Source organism: Leptodactylus fuscus, chromosome 5 (assembly GCF_031893055.1).
Source record: "Leptodactylus fuscus isolate aLepFus1 chromosome 5, aLepFus1.hap2, whole genome shotgun sequence".
Taxonomy (NCBI): domain Eukaryota; kingdom Metazoa; phylum Chordata; class Amphibia; order Anura; family Leptodactylidae; genus Leptodactylus; species Leptodactylus fuscus.
In genome coordinates this window covers 50,014,588-50,029,438 of record NC_134269.1, presented here as the reverse complement: position 1 = coordinate 50,029,438, position 14,851 = coordinate 50,014,588, and the positions used below count along the sequence as shown (strand labels likewise).

Here is a 14,851-nt window from a genome sequence, read left to right as displayed (position 1 = left end):
TTGAATTCCCAGTCAGACAATGGCACTGTATACCAGTAGTAAAAATTGTGGGTGCACGTAACCACAATATATTCTTTGAATTACCAGTCAGAAACTGGCACTATATGGCAGTAGCAAGAAATGAGGGTATTTGTATTCCCAATATATTCTTTGAATTCCCAGTCAGACAATGGCACTGTATACCAGTAGTAAAAATTGTGGGTGTATATAGCCCCAATTCTATTGCTAGGGGACTTGCAGGGTATTTCTGGGGTGAAGGTGGGGGGGCACACCGTTGGAACGGGTATCGGGGTATATATCGGGTATATGGGAATACACTGACAGTGTATTCCATTCAGGATCCTGGGAAAGCTGGGTTGCGGCGATTGAGCCCGTTAGTGCCACGTTACACTGACAAGCTTCTCCCTGGAATTTAGCTCTTATAAGATCTGTTGGTTGTCTTCTCCTTCCTATCTAGCCTGTCCCTGCCTACCCAGAATCTAACCCCTAGCTAACTGGACGGAAACCTCCGTCCCCGGTGAATTGCAAGCTCAGAATGACGCGAAGCTGGGCGGCGCTGTTCTTTTAAATTAGAGGTCACATGTTTTCGGCAGCCAATGGGTTTTGCCTACTTTTTTCAACGTCACCGGTGTCGTAGTTCCTGTCCCACCTACCCTGCGCTGTTATTGGAGCAAAAAAGGCGCCAGGGAAGGTGGGAGGGGAATCGAGTAATGGCGCACTTTACTACGCGGTGTTCGATTCGATTCGAACATGCCGAACAGCCTAATATCCGATCGAACATGAGTTCGATAGAACACTGTTCGCTCATCTCTACCTGGTACTTCCGCTTTGACGCCGGCCGGCTGCTTAACCCCCCGCGTGTCGGCTACGTCCATTCATTTCAATGCGTGCGTGCTGTTCGGATCAGCTGATCCGAACAGTACTCGCTCATCTCTATTTATGAAGACTACTATGGGACATTATACTTTATGAGGGACCACTGTGGGATATGATACTGTATGGGGGCCACTATGGCACATTATACTGTGTGGTGGGGCCATTGTGGGACTTTATATTGTGTGCAGGGGTCACTATTATAGATAAGTGAATACTATTCAAAACGACAGTTTTGAATAGCACGCTCCCATAGGAATGAATGGCCGCAGCCGGCGCCAGCCGCTTAACCCCCTGTGCACCGGCCGCTCCCATTCATTCCTATGGGAGCATGCTATTTGAAACTGCCATTTCGAATAGTATTCGCTCATCTCTAGTCACTATATGACATTATACTGTCTTGAGGAGCCACTATGGTACATTGTCCTTCATGGAGGGACCACTTTGGGACATGATACTGTATGGGGGCCACTATGGCACATTATACTGTATGGCATGGCCATTGTGGGACTTTATACTATGTGCAGGGTTCACTATATGACATTATACTGTCTTGAGGGGCCACTATGGGACATTATACTGCGTGGAGGGGCCACTATGGGACATTATACTGCGTGGAGGGGCCACTATGGGACATGATACTTCATAGAGGGACCACTGTGGAACATTATACTGTATGGAGGCTACTATGGCACATTATACTATGTGACAGGCCATTGTGGGACTTTATACAGTGTGAATGACCACTATAGTAGATTGTACTGTCTGGAACGGACAGTATGGGGCCTGATACTGTATGGAGAGGCCACTATAGTACACTATACTGTGTGGAGGGGCCACTGTGGGGCATTATACTTTGTGTAAATGGGGAATACTGTATACTGTGTGGGAGCCAGTAAATATAGTGTTTTACCAAATGGAGGCCAGTAAAGGGTGCTTCTCAACATGTGGGCATTATGCTGGGTGGGAGGGAGGGTCAAGTCAAAAGCTTGCTATGGGACCCAGTTTTTGCTAGTTAAGCCCCTACTCAATTTCATTCTTTTAAAGAGGTCTGAGCTGCAATGATGTGCAATGATCTGCAGTAATGTGATGTCACAGGCTTGTTAAAGAGGACCTTTCATGGTTTCATGATCTGTGCCCCAGGTGAAGAGCTATCGGTGCCGGTACTGTAGCTCTTCACCGTCAGAGGGGCGTTTCTGACAGTCTGTCAAGAACGTCCTTCTTCACAGCAACACCTATAGCACTGTACTGTGAGAGCGGTGAGGAATGTCTCCTCCCTCTTCTCACAGTGCTCGTCCATAGACGAGTATTATCAGGAGAGGAGGTAGGCGTTCCTCACCGCTCTCACAGTACTGCACTATAGGGGCTGCTGTGAAGAAGGACGTTCTTGACTGTCAGAAACGCCCCTCTGATGGTGAAGAGCTACAGTACCAGCACTGATAGCTCTTCACCTGGGGCACATATCATGAAAGCTGACAGTGCGCTGAATTCAGCGCACTGTCGGCTTTCCAGTGGTATATAAAACCGCATGTGCCCCAACTCACGAAAGGTCCTCTTTAAGTGGATGCGGCACACACCAATCATTGTGTTGTTGGGAGTTGGCCCCCACCAATCTCATATTGATAACATATCCTCAGAATAGGTCATCAATACCAACATCCAGGAAAATTCTTTTCATGATAAAACTTTGGGTTACCTACTGCACGTTATGTAAATTATGATATAATACATACATTAGTTCTGTATTTCTCAGGGGGTGAACTCAGAATTATGTGACCTCCTGGGCAATAATAGTCATGGGCACAGTATCAAGAGTTTTACTCATTCTTTGTATAAAAACCAAGCTAACCTACATAAAAGGCCATTCTTATTCTCGAAATTACTTGTAGTTTCGCTGTCGCTAGTTTTCCACGCTCTGCAGCTGCCACTCTGAGAAGAACACTGCATGGATTTTTACCATTCCCATGTGACACAATGGGAGTTGTAGAAATCTGTATGCTATCAAGCTGCATAATATAATATAATATAATATAATATATGTAATAATGTAATACTATAATGAGATGCAGGGATTTGTGGCTCCATATAAGGTATAAAAGCTCTTATCTGCTAGAAAATACTAGAATTATTTTACCCCTCCCCGATCCCTCATTGCTATCCTACAAGCATTAATAACCATGTTTTCTTGGAGGCAGAGGTGATGAATATATTTAGGCTCCAGTAACAAATACAATGGTCAGAGACATTATTATAGAATTTTCCCAACCAATGCTTTGTATTCACAAATCTTTTCTTAGCCCCATAGTGATCTAGTGTAGAGACGCAGATCTAAAACGAAAAAGCATGAAAATCTTTCTACAAATAGCATGTCCTGCCATTGTATACGTGCCAGTCAGTTACACAGCAACCAGATTCACAGAAGACACTCCGAACAAAGGACGCTATGTACAGTGTAGGCACGACAATGCAAATCAATCTGCTTCCATAGCAAAAAGTATTGCTGACATCTATGCAATGTCACACGCAGAAATAGGCTTCTTATTATGTGGTAGTGCAAGACTGTCTCAATGGAGTTGGCTTTGGACTTCTGCCAGGTTGCTAAAATTTCACATACAATAGCCAGAACTATGTGGAAAACATACACTTGTTTCTTTTTCACAGGCAGATTTCTAGAGATGCATATGTACATGACGTCAGCTCTCAGCAAGAATGACATGAAAGCCATTGGACTACAGATGGCACTGGACCTTCTCGCCAAAAAAGAACAAAGAGACTCTATCACAGGGCTAAAGACCCGAACCCAACCAGGCCGTCCAGACTGGAATAAAGTAATAGCAACTTCTTTTGTATTATAACTCCTTTGGTTATTTTTCTTGTTGTTCCCTTACATATGCTTTGTTATTGTAGGTTTTCCAGAAAATTGAACAAGAGAACAAGGGGAAAGTGCAGGTCTTCTTCTGTGGATCTCCAGCCCTGTCGAAGGTGATCAAGGCCCATTGCGAGCAGTTCAACTTCAAGTTTTTCAAAGAGAATTTCTAGCACTTGGTTTACTTTGTATTGTTATATAACACAAGAAATAAATGAACTAATAATACTACTGTATGGATCCCATATCCTTGTGTAATAGAAGTGTCGATGTAAAACAGCCTTTAACTATAACAAGGGGGCATCCTCTACATCTAAAGGGAAGAAGGTTTCATCATCATCATCGATGGGGATTCTTTACTGTAACAGCAATGAGATCATCTAAGACGTAGGCGTAAGATCTTGTTGTGATGGCTGATTCAAAGAATAAGAAGCATGGATGCCTTTCTGGAAAATAATAGTATTACATACCGTATTATGGGTACCACATTTCTGGAACTAGAATGGTGATAGGGATTATTTCTTAATTGTCGGTAAGGTTGGCAATAGTCACCTACATCACGGGGATTTTTTTTTTTATTTTGCACTATTTTGGATCAATACAATAGGATTATAGTTTGGTCTTGATACGCCTGTGTATTTATTCAGCTTTAACTGTGAGTTGTGGATAATAAAAGAGGATTTTTGAAAAGTTGAAAATTACTGATTGTAACCAAGCAGTGATCTTACCGTGATATGAATTTGGCCACTATCGACATAGTATTTGATGTTTATTGAAAATATGCATGTAAACATTTCTAAGCTCTCTTTTGCTCAGATTTGCTGAGACTGATAATCAAAATTAGGGACTCTCTTGGCTAATCCGGGACAGTTGGCACAATTGTCGTAGTGGATTAATATATGGAGATATTAGGTGTTTCAAATGTTCAATCCTAAACCCTGTTATAGATGAACAATGTCACTTGAGCAATGTGTTGGAGGATGTTGGGCAAAGTTTTTCCAGTCAATTGAGCAAAAATGGCAAACACTTATACTCACTCACCTCTCCTGAGCTTCTGACCATACCCAGCATACTCTTCAGGGCACTTCTGGGCTGCAACTGATCTGATATGCCCTGGTAGTCACCGCTGATGCCTGTGATTGAGCCTCAGCGGTCACGTAGGGCATGCTGATGTCATTATGCAGGTGCGCTCTGCATGACCGCTGAGGCCCAATCACAGGCCCCAGCAGTGAGCCCTTGGGTATTTGACATCATTCGCAGGCCAAAAAGGCCTCAAGATTATACTAGAGCAAGAAAAACAGAGAGATGATGCTCAGGAGAAGTGAGGCAAGGTGAGTATGTTATTTTTACTCACCAGGCCCCCCCCCCTACAAAACAAATTTTGTAGGGTTCACTGAAGCTGCTTGAGGGAGGGCTCTTGGGAGCATATTATACTGTGTGAGGCCACTGTGGAGCATTATACTACGGTATGTAGGGCCACTGTGGTGAGCATATACTATGTGGAGCATTATACTGTATAGGGCCACTGTGGAGCATTATTTTGTGTGGGGCCACTGTGAGGAGCATATTATACTGTGTGGGGCCATTGTGGAACATTATACTATGTGGGGCTACTGTGGTGAGCATATAATACTATGTGGAGCCACTGTGGAACATTATATTGTGTGAGGCCACTGTGGAACATATTATATTGGGGGGGCTCTGAGGAGCATATTATAATGTGGGGGCCCCATCACCAATTCTATCACATGCCATCTGTTTCATAGCAGCCATGTGATGTTACTACAGGCTGTAATTACATGGTCACTATAAAACAGATACTATGTAAATCTATGCAATGTAAATAGCAAGAGGTCCCTTAAAACAACTGAACAGCAGGGGTCACAGGTGTTGCACTCCCACTGATCTCTTAGACTGTTAGGACCTCGCAGATCAGCTGTCTCCCAGAGCACACAGCTCTCAGTATTGTTTATATGCCGGAAGCTGTGCTGCTCACCCTCCCTATTCTTGATAACTGTAGTTGTGGGTCCTATAGTTGTATCAGTTTCAAGTATCTGAGAGTGCAGAACCCATAACCATCACTATTAGGGATGAGCGAGTAGTATTCGATTGAATACCTTGCTTCCATAGGAATGCGTGTAAGCGGCCAAACACCAAGGGGTTAAACGCAGTGAATATTCGATGCACTTATCCCCTTGGTGTTCGGCCGCTTACATGCATTCCTATGGGAGTGAGGTATTCAATCAAATACAACTCGCTCATCTCTAATCACTATCAAAAAATACACTGTAGGTGGCCCCGGTCAAAGTTTGCACTGGGGCCCAAAAGACTTTAGTTATGTCACTGGCGCTGTCAGCAGTTTTGAGTATCACAAGTACTGACTAACTACCTTTAAGGACTGTGAAAATTGTGCAGTTTACTGAATTTCTGGAATTATGGTCAATGGAGTAAACATATTGTGCAATTTATTTCTGTACCAGAAGATGTTAATCCAGCGTGTCCAATGTAATTACTGATGTGAATGATCCAGATCACTTCAGTTGACAGCACATGGCTATCTGCCTATGTAGCTGCTTAGATTGCTTAATGGATAATCCAGCTCTGCCTGCACAATATGTAGACTACATCTACTTCTTAATATTATTGGCCATCGTCTCCATAATCCTGGAACTCTCCAGCTGCACATCTCTATATTACAGTGTGATATCTGAATTATTATTGTAAGTATTGTTCCGTCCTGAAATTCCCCATGCTTCGAGCTGCTGCTGCCGCTTATCTCTTGCCTATTGGCAGATGAGCCAGCCTCTACTCTTATGAACGAACAGGGAAAACCTGAGTACCCTGACAAGTGCTTATGTCTTTTGCTCTTGTCCTCCCAGTGGTCCCCTTCAATGTCTTCATTTAGACAGAAGAATAACAAGTTACTGCTAACAATCCAATTTACAAAGCATGGCTCGTCATTTCAACTGTTTCTTATCTGCTCACACAGGCTCACAGGACTGCAAATCTGTCTCTCTGGGGCGTCCATAGCCAAGGCGGCTTTGTTTATATTAGACAAAAAGTAATAAAAAAGGGAAGCCATTTATAAAGACATTTGACTGTCTATAAAGAAAACCTCTAGTTTACAGTCAGAGTCATCTCAATAGAACCAGTTTAAAGGGACTATCTGGTTTAGAAAACCATATAATAGCAATAATACCCGGTAGGGGTTCCCTTCAGTCCTCCATCAATTGGTCCAAGCACAGAGCAACTTCAAAGAGTGTCCGTCTCTCTGGAGGACCTTGTCTATCCATGCATTATATGGATAACCTTTTCATCATGTAATACCTCCTTTTCTCTGTAGAGGCGCTGAAGAAGAATTGAACCCTTGCTGCTAAGTTGACAATAGAGGTTATAGCTTATCACTGGGGGTCTCAGCAATTGAATAATCTATCTCCAGCTTTATTTTGGGGACCCTTGTAATAAAAATGGATTATTTAAAGTAGACAACAAATTTTTAAACATAAAAAAGATTATTCACATAGAATGAATTTTTATTGGAAAGAATTTAGGAAATCTCCCCAAGAATCACCAACCTGAGGATCGGTACATGCTACATGAGTCTCTCGCCCAGTGGTGGGGGTTCTTCTGAACCTTTATTGCAATTCTTCCGAGTTTTTATGCCCCCTTTATATATGCCAATTTTGGGTTCCCTTGTGTATCTTTGTCCCACTCTTTATTGGTCCACCTTAATGGTTGGCAGATGTATAATGGGTTAGATATACCGTAATGTACCATATAACACGTTATGCCATCTAAGCTTATACGTGTAGTCATTTCTTGAAAACAACTCACGGAGCGGCGCATAACAGCACATGACAAATCATTACTGACTCAGCTAATGCCCACCAGTTTTTCTCTTTTTTTTCTAACAAGCCCAGATTCACGGTTCCTGGTTGTAGCATAAGTTACACTACAATGACAATATAAAGAGTTACAGCGGGAACAAAGTTTGGGTCACAGTCACATATCACCGCAAACCTGGACCAGAGGGGAAAATCAGCATGACAGAAAGCAAGGTCAACAGTGGAGTATAACATAGTTTTAATGATATAAATGCACAGCAATACAATACAGTAAACCTCGGGGATCCTTCACACAATAACCTTCATGTTGAAGCCTGTTGTGTTTTTTATCAATTGATCTACAGGGAACAATTGTTTTAAGGAAATTTTCCCCTGCAGACTGTGATTTACAATGGCTGTATGTGCTAATGCACTAGAGTTCATCTGTAATTAACCCTTCTTATTCACAGAGGCTATAATATTTATGACCCTGCCCCGAGCATCTACATATCTGCCAACTTCTCTCTTGGAATATTTGGCAGTGAAATAACACTGGCAGTTTAGAGGCGGCGATTATTATCAGTAGTAATAAGACCAGTCTTTGTGGGTACAACTGTGTGTATTATACCAGAGCTTTGTGACTGCGAAATGACACAATTATGGCGGTCGTAGACATAAGATGACTCTTGACTGTGTTCAAGCATTTCTCATTCTACTCTTCAAACAAGATGTCAAACACTAAGATATCTATTGAAAGTGATGTCTATACGGCCCTTTTTATATAGAGCAGTAGACAACTTGATTCAGTCATCCGTCATTTCATTGGGTGTTTGTACTACTGCACAGAGACCAGACACTTTGGTTCCCACCTTAAGGGTCCATTCACATGGAGGAAAATGGTGAGGAATTTGGTGTGGAATTTCAGCACTGAAAAAAAAGCCTCCTATTGACTTCAATGGGTTCCTTTCTCTGCTAGCAGAAAAAAAAGAACCCATTGATGTTAATGGGAGGCTTTTTTTTCAGCGCTGAAATTCCACACCAAATTCCTTACAATTTTCCTCCTTGTGAATGGACCCTAATAAAGGTTCATATAGAAGATTTTTTACTTCTGCGAAAAAACTGCTCTAAAAATGTCCCTGTGGAACCCATGGCAGATAGCTGAGGCTAAGTCTTGGGTTTCTAAGACTGTTATTGACATGGATAAGCTTCATATAGTAGGGATAACCAACATGAAGCCACGTACTACATCAAAAAATGACAGTGAGCTTGAGCATGACGCTCTATTTTAGACACTGCTTCCCAGATTAGGGGCATTTTTGGAGTAGATTTAAGGCACAAGATCACCTCAAATTCTGCTCTAAAATCGGCCATGTGAAGATACCTGTTATGAGCAAATACAGTTCAAAACTCAGACAGACAAGGCTAATTCCAGGAAACCAGGTTCCACTAGAATCTATGGTAAATGCAGCCAGCACGCTGCACCTCACAACAGAGTGAAGTTCAGTCTCCGGACGTGTTCACCAGAGCCCCTAGTGATGGGGATGGACTTGTCAGAATCTTTCAGCCAGAGTTAGCAGCTATTGAAGAGAGTACAGCAAACCAGGGTCACCACATGTAACAGCAGACCCAGAAAAGTAGAATAACTCTCCAGAAATGTGTTGGATCTGGCAGATGGTCTGAAAGCATCTGTAGTAGCAGGAGAGCAGCTTCAGCCGCAAGGCTTTTGGCAGAGTATATCGTGGTCATTGGTCCAGGCAGTAACAAGAGGTCAGCGGAGTACAAAAAGGCATCAGAGATTAGTCGACATTCTGGTTGGCAGTGAGAGATCTGCGTGGTACAAAGTTGGTACAGTGGAGAGAAGTCTAGGAGACAAGCAGGGGTCATAACAGAAAGGAATGTAGGGGCAGATTCAGAAGGCAAGAACATAGTCAGGAACCGACGCCAGCTGTCAGATGCAAATGGTGAACAGAAACAAGTACAAACAGCTTAACCACTAGGAATACTGAATAGCCAGCAGTGAGGGAAAAACGGAAGTGGACTAATAAAGACTCGGGGAGACAGACAAGCAGTTCTTAAAGGGGAACACACATACAAACAGAAAGTGTTAATAAAAGACTGGCAACCTCACAGTAGCAGCTTTAAAGGTCCCAAGTCTATTTCTAACAATACCTTAATGGGGATCCTTTCAAATTATAATATTTGATTTCAAATTTTGCTGCAGTTTAATCTTCAAGATTGTGATGCTCTTTCCTGCCCATGCACATGACATCAACGTCTGCCAGAGGACCATACTAATGGTGCCCATATTAGATCAATGACTGGTGAGCCTGCCAGTTCAACAGAACCAGCTAACAATCTAACATAGAGCTCACAATGTACATTTTTCCCTATCAGTATGTCTTTATTTTGGAATATGGGATGGAAATCCATGCAAACACGGGGAGAACATACAAACTCCTTGCAGATGGTTTTCTGCCCTTGGCGGGATTTGAACACCAGGACTCCAGCACTGCAAGGCTGCAGTGCTAACCACTGAGCCACCGTGTGGCCCCTGTTAACAATCTAATTTATATGGGGTGTCCTGACTCTACCACGGTGATAATTTTTGGGCAATAGATGGGTGAGGTTTATTTGATTTCAACATGATCAAACATTTTGTTCTCATGGAAGACAAGCCACTACCAGAAATAATCACCTCTTCCTGCAGAGGACTCAAGCATGTGCGGATATACAGGCAGGAACAAGCATTGAATCAACAGCTATATAAAGTGTATGGCTTACTTAAAGACAACTTTTCACCACCTCCACAATCTTCAATTCTTTGCATCCTTCAGTCGGTGCCACTCCACTGATTACAGGGCAGTTGGAATATTTTCTCTAGCCCCCACCTTTCCTGAGTAATAACTGCTAACCTAATATCAGCTGGGTGATCCCTGGCAGACAGTCCAGCACTACCTACCTGACTGTAGAGAGTCTTAATTAGTATATTGGTGTTCAAACTAACTACACTGATTGTTCAGGAATGGAGGGAGCTATTTGCTGCCGTCACTGTATTGATACTTTTGCACCTTTGTATACTACAAGAGTGGCTGTTCTGGGAGGTTCAGAGTTAATTTTACAGGATAGTGTGATCAGTCAGCGATAGCCACTTGGGAGTTAATACAACAAAGTAATGAGTAATATCACCGCCATCTGCTTGTTGCTTCTGGATTCTTTGTAACATATGAATCTTTCATTTAGGTGTGAAAACTATCAGTTTATGGAGGAACTCGCTATATAGTTCTGGATACAAGCAAGGTGTATTTATACACGTTAATTAGGACTTCTATATACAGCTTGTAGCGTGTTGTGGCTATACACAGATACTTAGATGTAAATTTGGAAACATTTTACACCTATGGTGATACAGCAGATAGCAGGTCTATACAAGCAGTGTAGCAGTGACATCTGACATTAATGTAAAGCATACCTATCATTCCGGCATATTCTCACTGAGACATTGTACGTATAGAGGAGAAATAACAGTAACTGGGATATTTTTAGCTAGTAGTTTTCCAGTCTTTATGCTTTTTCTCTAAATGTCAATTTTTTTTTTTGTTCCAAAAGTGTAGATAACTACTATGATGTTCGCCTACACTGACACCTCCTTCTCCAGCCCACAATACATAGCCCAAAGCATTCAGCACAGTGTCATGGCTTCCTTTACAAATAAAGCCAATGCGTTGGTTTGAAGGGAGCCGTACGGAGTATAGGGGAAAGAGGAATGTGATAATGGGAACAAAAAGTTTTATTATGTGTATTATTGTACATTCTCTATTAAGTTTAAAGGGAACCTGTCAGCATGCAAATACAGCCCAATCTGTAGGTATATAGATCTGGCAAAGTTGAGAAGATTTATATACAGGTTTGTGCCACATTCACATCTCCATTAGGAGACCTTATCACAGTGTCCATCTGAAATCAGTAGAAGAAAAAACCCTAATGCACAACTTTTGGATTTCAGTTTAAAAGAAATGGGCACCTGACAGACCCTATTAACCAAAGGGGTCCTTTGGGCTCTGTATGAGTCCAATATTTTAGCTACAAGCAGGCGGTGATTCTAGCATACGTTGGTGCAATATGCTAATCTTCATTAATATGCCCCAGCGAGTCATTTTCATATTGGTCCCTGGTTTTAGTTGTATACCATATGGTTCAGTCCTTGGCCGGCTGTTACTTAACTCACTTATCAATGATATAGCAGATGGGATTAATAACACTGTCTCTATTTTTGCAGATGACACAAGCTATGTAGTACAGTATAGTCTATAAAGGATGTAAGTAGGTTACAAGCAGACGTGGACAGACTGAATGTTTGGACATCCACTTAGCAAATGAGGTTATATGTAAATATACAGTATGTAAAGTTATGCATCTGGGTAAAAATAATTTGCGTGTGACATATGTCCTAGAGCAGTGGTCCCCAACCTTTTTTCCAGCAGGGACCAGTTTCAGCAAGCCAATTTTTCTATGGCCCGGTGGGGGCTGGAAGGGGTGTGGATGGGGGCAGGAAGGGGTGTGGTTGGGGGGGGGGGTTAAGCATGGGGAGTAGATTAGAATCATGTACATATGAAAAAACAAGAGAAAGTGCAAACTATATAATTTTTATTATATTTAAGGTGACTCAAGTCACCATAAAGCAGAATCAGTGGGATTTTGGGCAGAGGTGTAACTAGGAGTTCAGCACAGGGAGGTGCTAAACGCCTCAGTGGGCCTAAGTGCGCCTAAGATGGCTACTGATGACGGACACTGCAGGTTATGAAGATGGCTACTGATGACAGACACTGCAGGTTATGAAGATGGCTACTGATGACAGACACTGTTATGAAGATGGCTACTGATGACGGATATCACTCCTAATGCTGCTATTAACTTCACTACAGCTACATTACACGTCACAGGGACAAGTGACGTGTAATGTAGTTGCCCAAAGTTTGGTAGTTGAGTGCGGGGTGGAGCCAAGACCCGCATAATACTAGAATCCCGGACATACAGCGGGTCCTGGCTCAACCCCGCACTTTGATCACCACATCCTGATGAGCAACAATCAAGCGTCAGTGTTGTGGAGCCGGCTAGTGGGTCCTGGCTCAACCCCGAGCACTCGCCAGCTCTACAGCTGCTGCTGACTCCTCGCCGCCGGTACGCGAACTGGTGCAACATGACCCGCGACCCAGTACTGGTCCGCAGACCGGCGCTTGGGAACCCCTGTCCTAGAGGGCGTAAAGCTGGGAGAGTCACTGGTGGAGAAGGACCTGGGTGTACAATAAAATTACAGCATGCAATGTCAATTGGCTGCTTCTAAGGCCAACGGGATATTATCATGTATTAAAAGCGGTGTGGACTCATGGGACAGGGATGTAATATTACCACTTTATAAGTCATTGGTGCGGTCCCATCTGGAGTATGCAGTTCAGTTCTGGGCACCAGTACTTAGAAAGGACGTCCTACGGTTGGAAAAGGTTCAATTGAGGGCCACAAAACTGATAAGAGGCATGGAGGAGCTTAGTTATAAGAGTGAAACAATTACATTTATTTAATCCTGAGATAAAATTAAACGGGACATGATAAACCAGTATAAATGGCCGTACAATATGGGGAAAAGGTGTTCAATGTAAAAGACAAGAGGATGCTCCCTCTACCTGGAGAACAGAAGGTTCTCCAGAGGCGACAAGGCTTCTCCATCATAAGAAATCTGTAAAATAGTCACCTTAATAGCCAGTAACATCTTCAAGAAAAGCTAAGATGTCTTCTTACAGCTAACTAATATGAATTCCTATTTAAATGTATAGAACTTATGTTTCCCTTACCCCTTCTCTTTGTCCATGTGCTTTCCTATCAGTATGTTGGATTTGATGGACTTTCTACAACTGCACTAGCTATGTAACTACATAAATATTAGTAGGGACTTTTTTTTTTCATTTTATAACATGTCCTTCCATTAGCTACATTTTATGGAGTCTCAGGAAATCCATTTAACTGTTCATATTACAAATTTACAGCACCATAAATATTTAGTGCTTCACTTACATCTCTGAGACGTCACATCCAAAATACAGGAAGTCCAGTTTCAGCAAATAAATGTTATTGTGGGTGTAATGAAAAGTTTTACAATTTAATTTCTTTTATTAATTAATTTATTAAAGGGGTTGTCCCATCTCAAGGATCCTATCTATACCGGTAGTTTATGTAAATTGAAGACTTTTCCTAAATATATTGCTTTAGAACTTTTTTGACTCAGTCCTTTCCTTCACCCCTCATATTGAATCACTCGCACGCTCATGTCACCTCCACCTCAAAAACATCTCCAGAATACGCCCTTTCCTTACCAGAGATACACTAAAGACACTTATTGTCTCTCTGATTCATTCTCGCCTTGACTACTGTAACTCCTTACTAATCGGACTTCCCCTCACTAAACTCTCCCCTCTACAATCTATTCTGAATACAGCGGTCAGGCTCATCTATCAGGCTAGACGCTACAGGGAGGCCTCTGGTCTGTGCCAGTCACTACATTGGCTGCCTATTCATTATAGAATAGAATATAAAGTTATCACTCTCATCCACAAGGCTCTCCATAATGCCGCACCTCCATACATTTCCTCCCTCATCTCTGTCTACCGCCCAACCCGTGCTCTCCGCTCACTCAATGACCTAACACTTACATCCTCTATTATCAGAACCTCCCACGCTCGTATACAAGACTTCTCCCGAGCTGCACCACTTCTCTGGAATACTCTACCCCGGACAATCAGACTAACTCCCAATTTCTCCAGTTTCAAATGCAAACTAAAGACGCATCTTTTCAGACAGGCCTATCACAATTTCTAATGTAAACCCTCCATACTATAGTTAGAATCCCCCAAATTTAACCCTCCTCTATCCCTGCTCCCACATTACCCCACATGATATGATGCCATTTCAGGCTAACTTTATAGGTCCAAGCTCCATCCACATGTTAAAGAACATGACTAGTGACGGCTCATAAAGTTTTATGTTTAGACAATGTTGTAATGACAGTCACCTCTATTACAACATTGCCTGAACTCTGTATAAGCAATGCCGCCCCTGCTACCTCTTGTGCCACCCCCTCTACCTCATAGATTGTAAGCTCTTGTGAGCAGAGCCCTCAGTCCCCTTGTGTGAAATGACTTTCTTTGTTATGTATCTGTCTGTATTTGAACCCTACAAATTGTACAGCGCTGCGGAATATGTAGGCGCTATATAAATAAACCAGTGACATACAGTCCTA

At 42.5% G+C, this 14,851-nt stretch overlaps 1 protein-coding gene across 1 annotated transcript in view; it reads left to right on the top strand.

Moving 5' to 3' along the window:
• Positions 1–3,912, top strand: part of NOX5 (NADPH oxidase 5) — a 39,406-nt gene extending 35,494 nt beyond the window's left edge. The window contains exons 16-17 of the mRNA XM_075273155.1: positions 3,535–3,701; positions 3,781–3,912. Coding sequence (XP_075129256.1) covers positions 3,535–3,701; positions 3,781–3,912 — 299 coding nt within the window. The remainder of the gene's footprint in view (positions 1–3,534; positions 3,702–3,780) is intronic.
• The last annotated feature ends 10,939 nt before the right edge of the window (positions 3,913–14,851 follow it).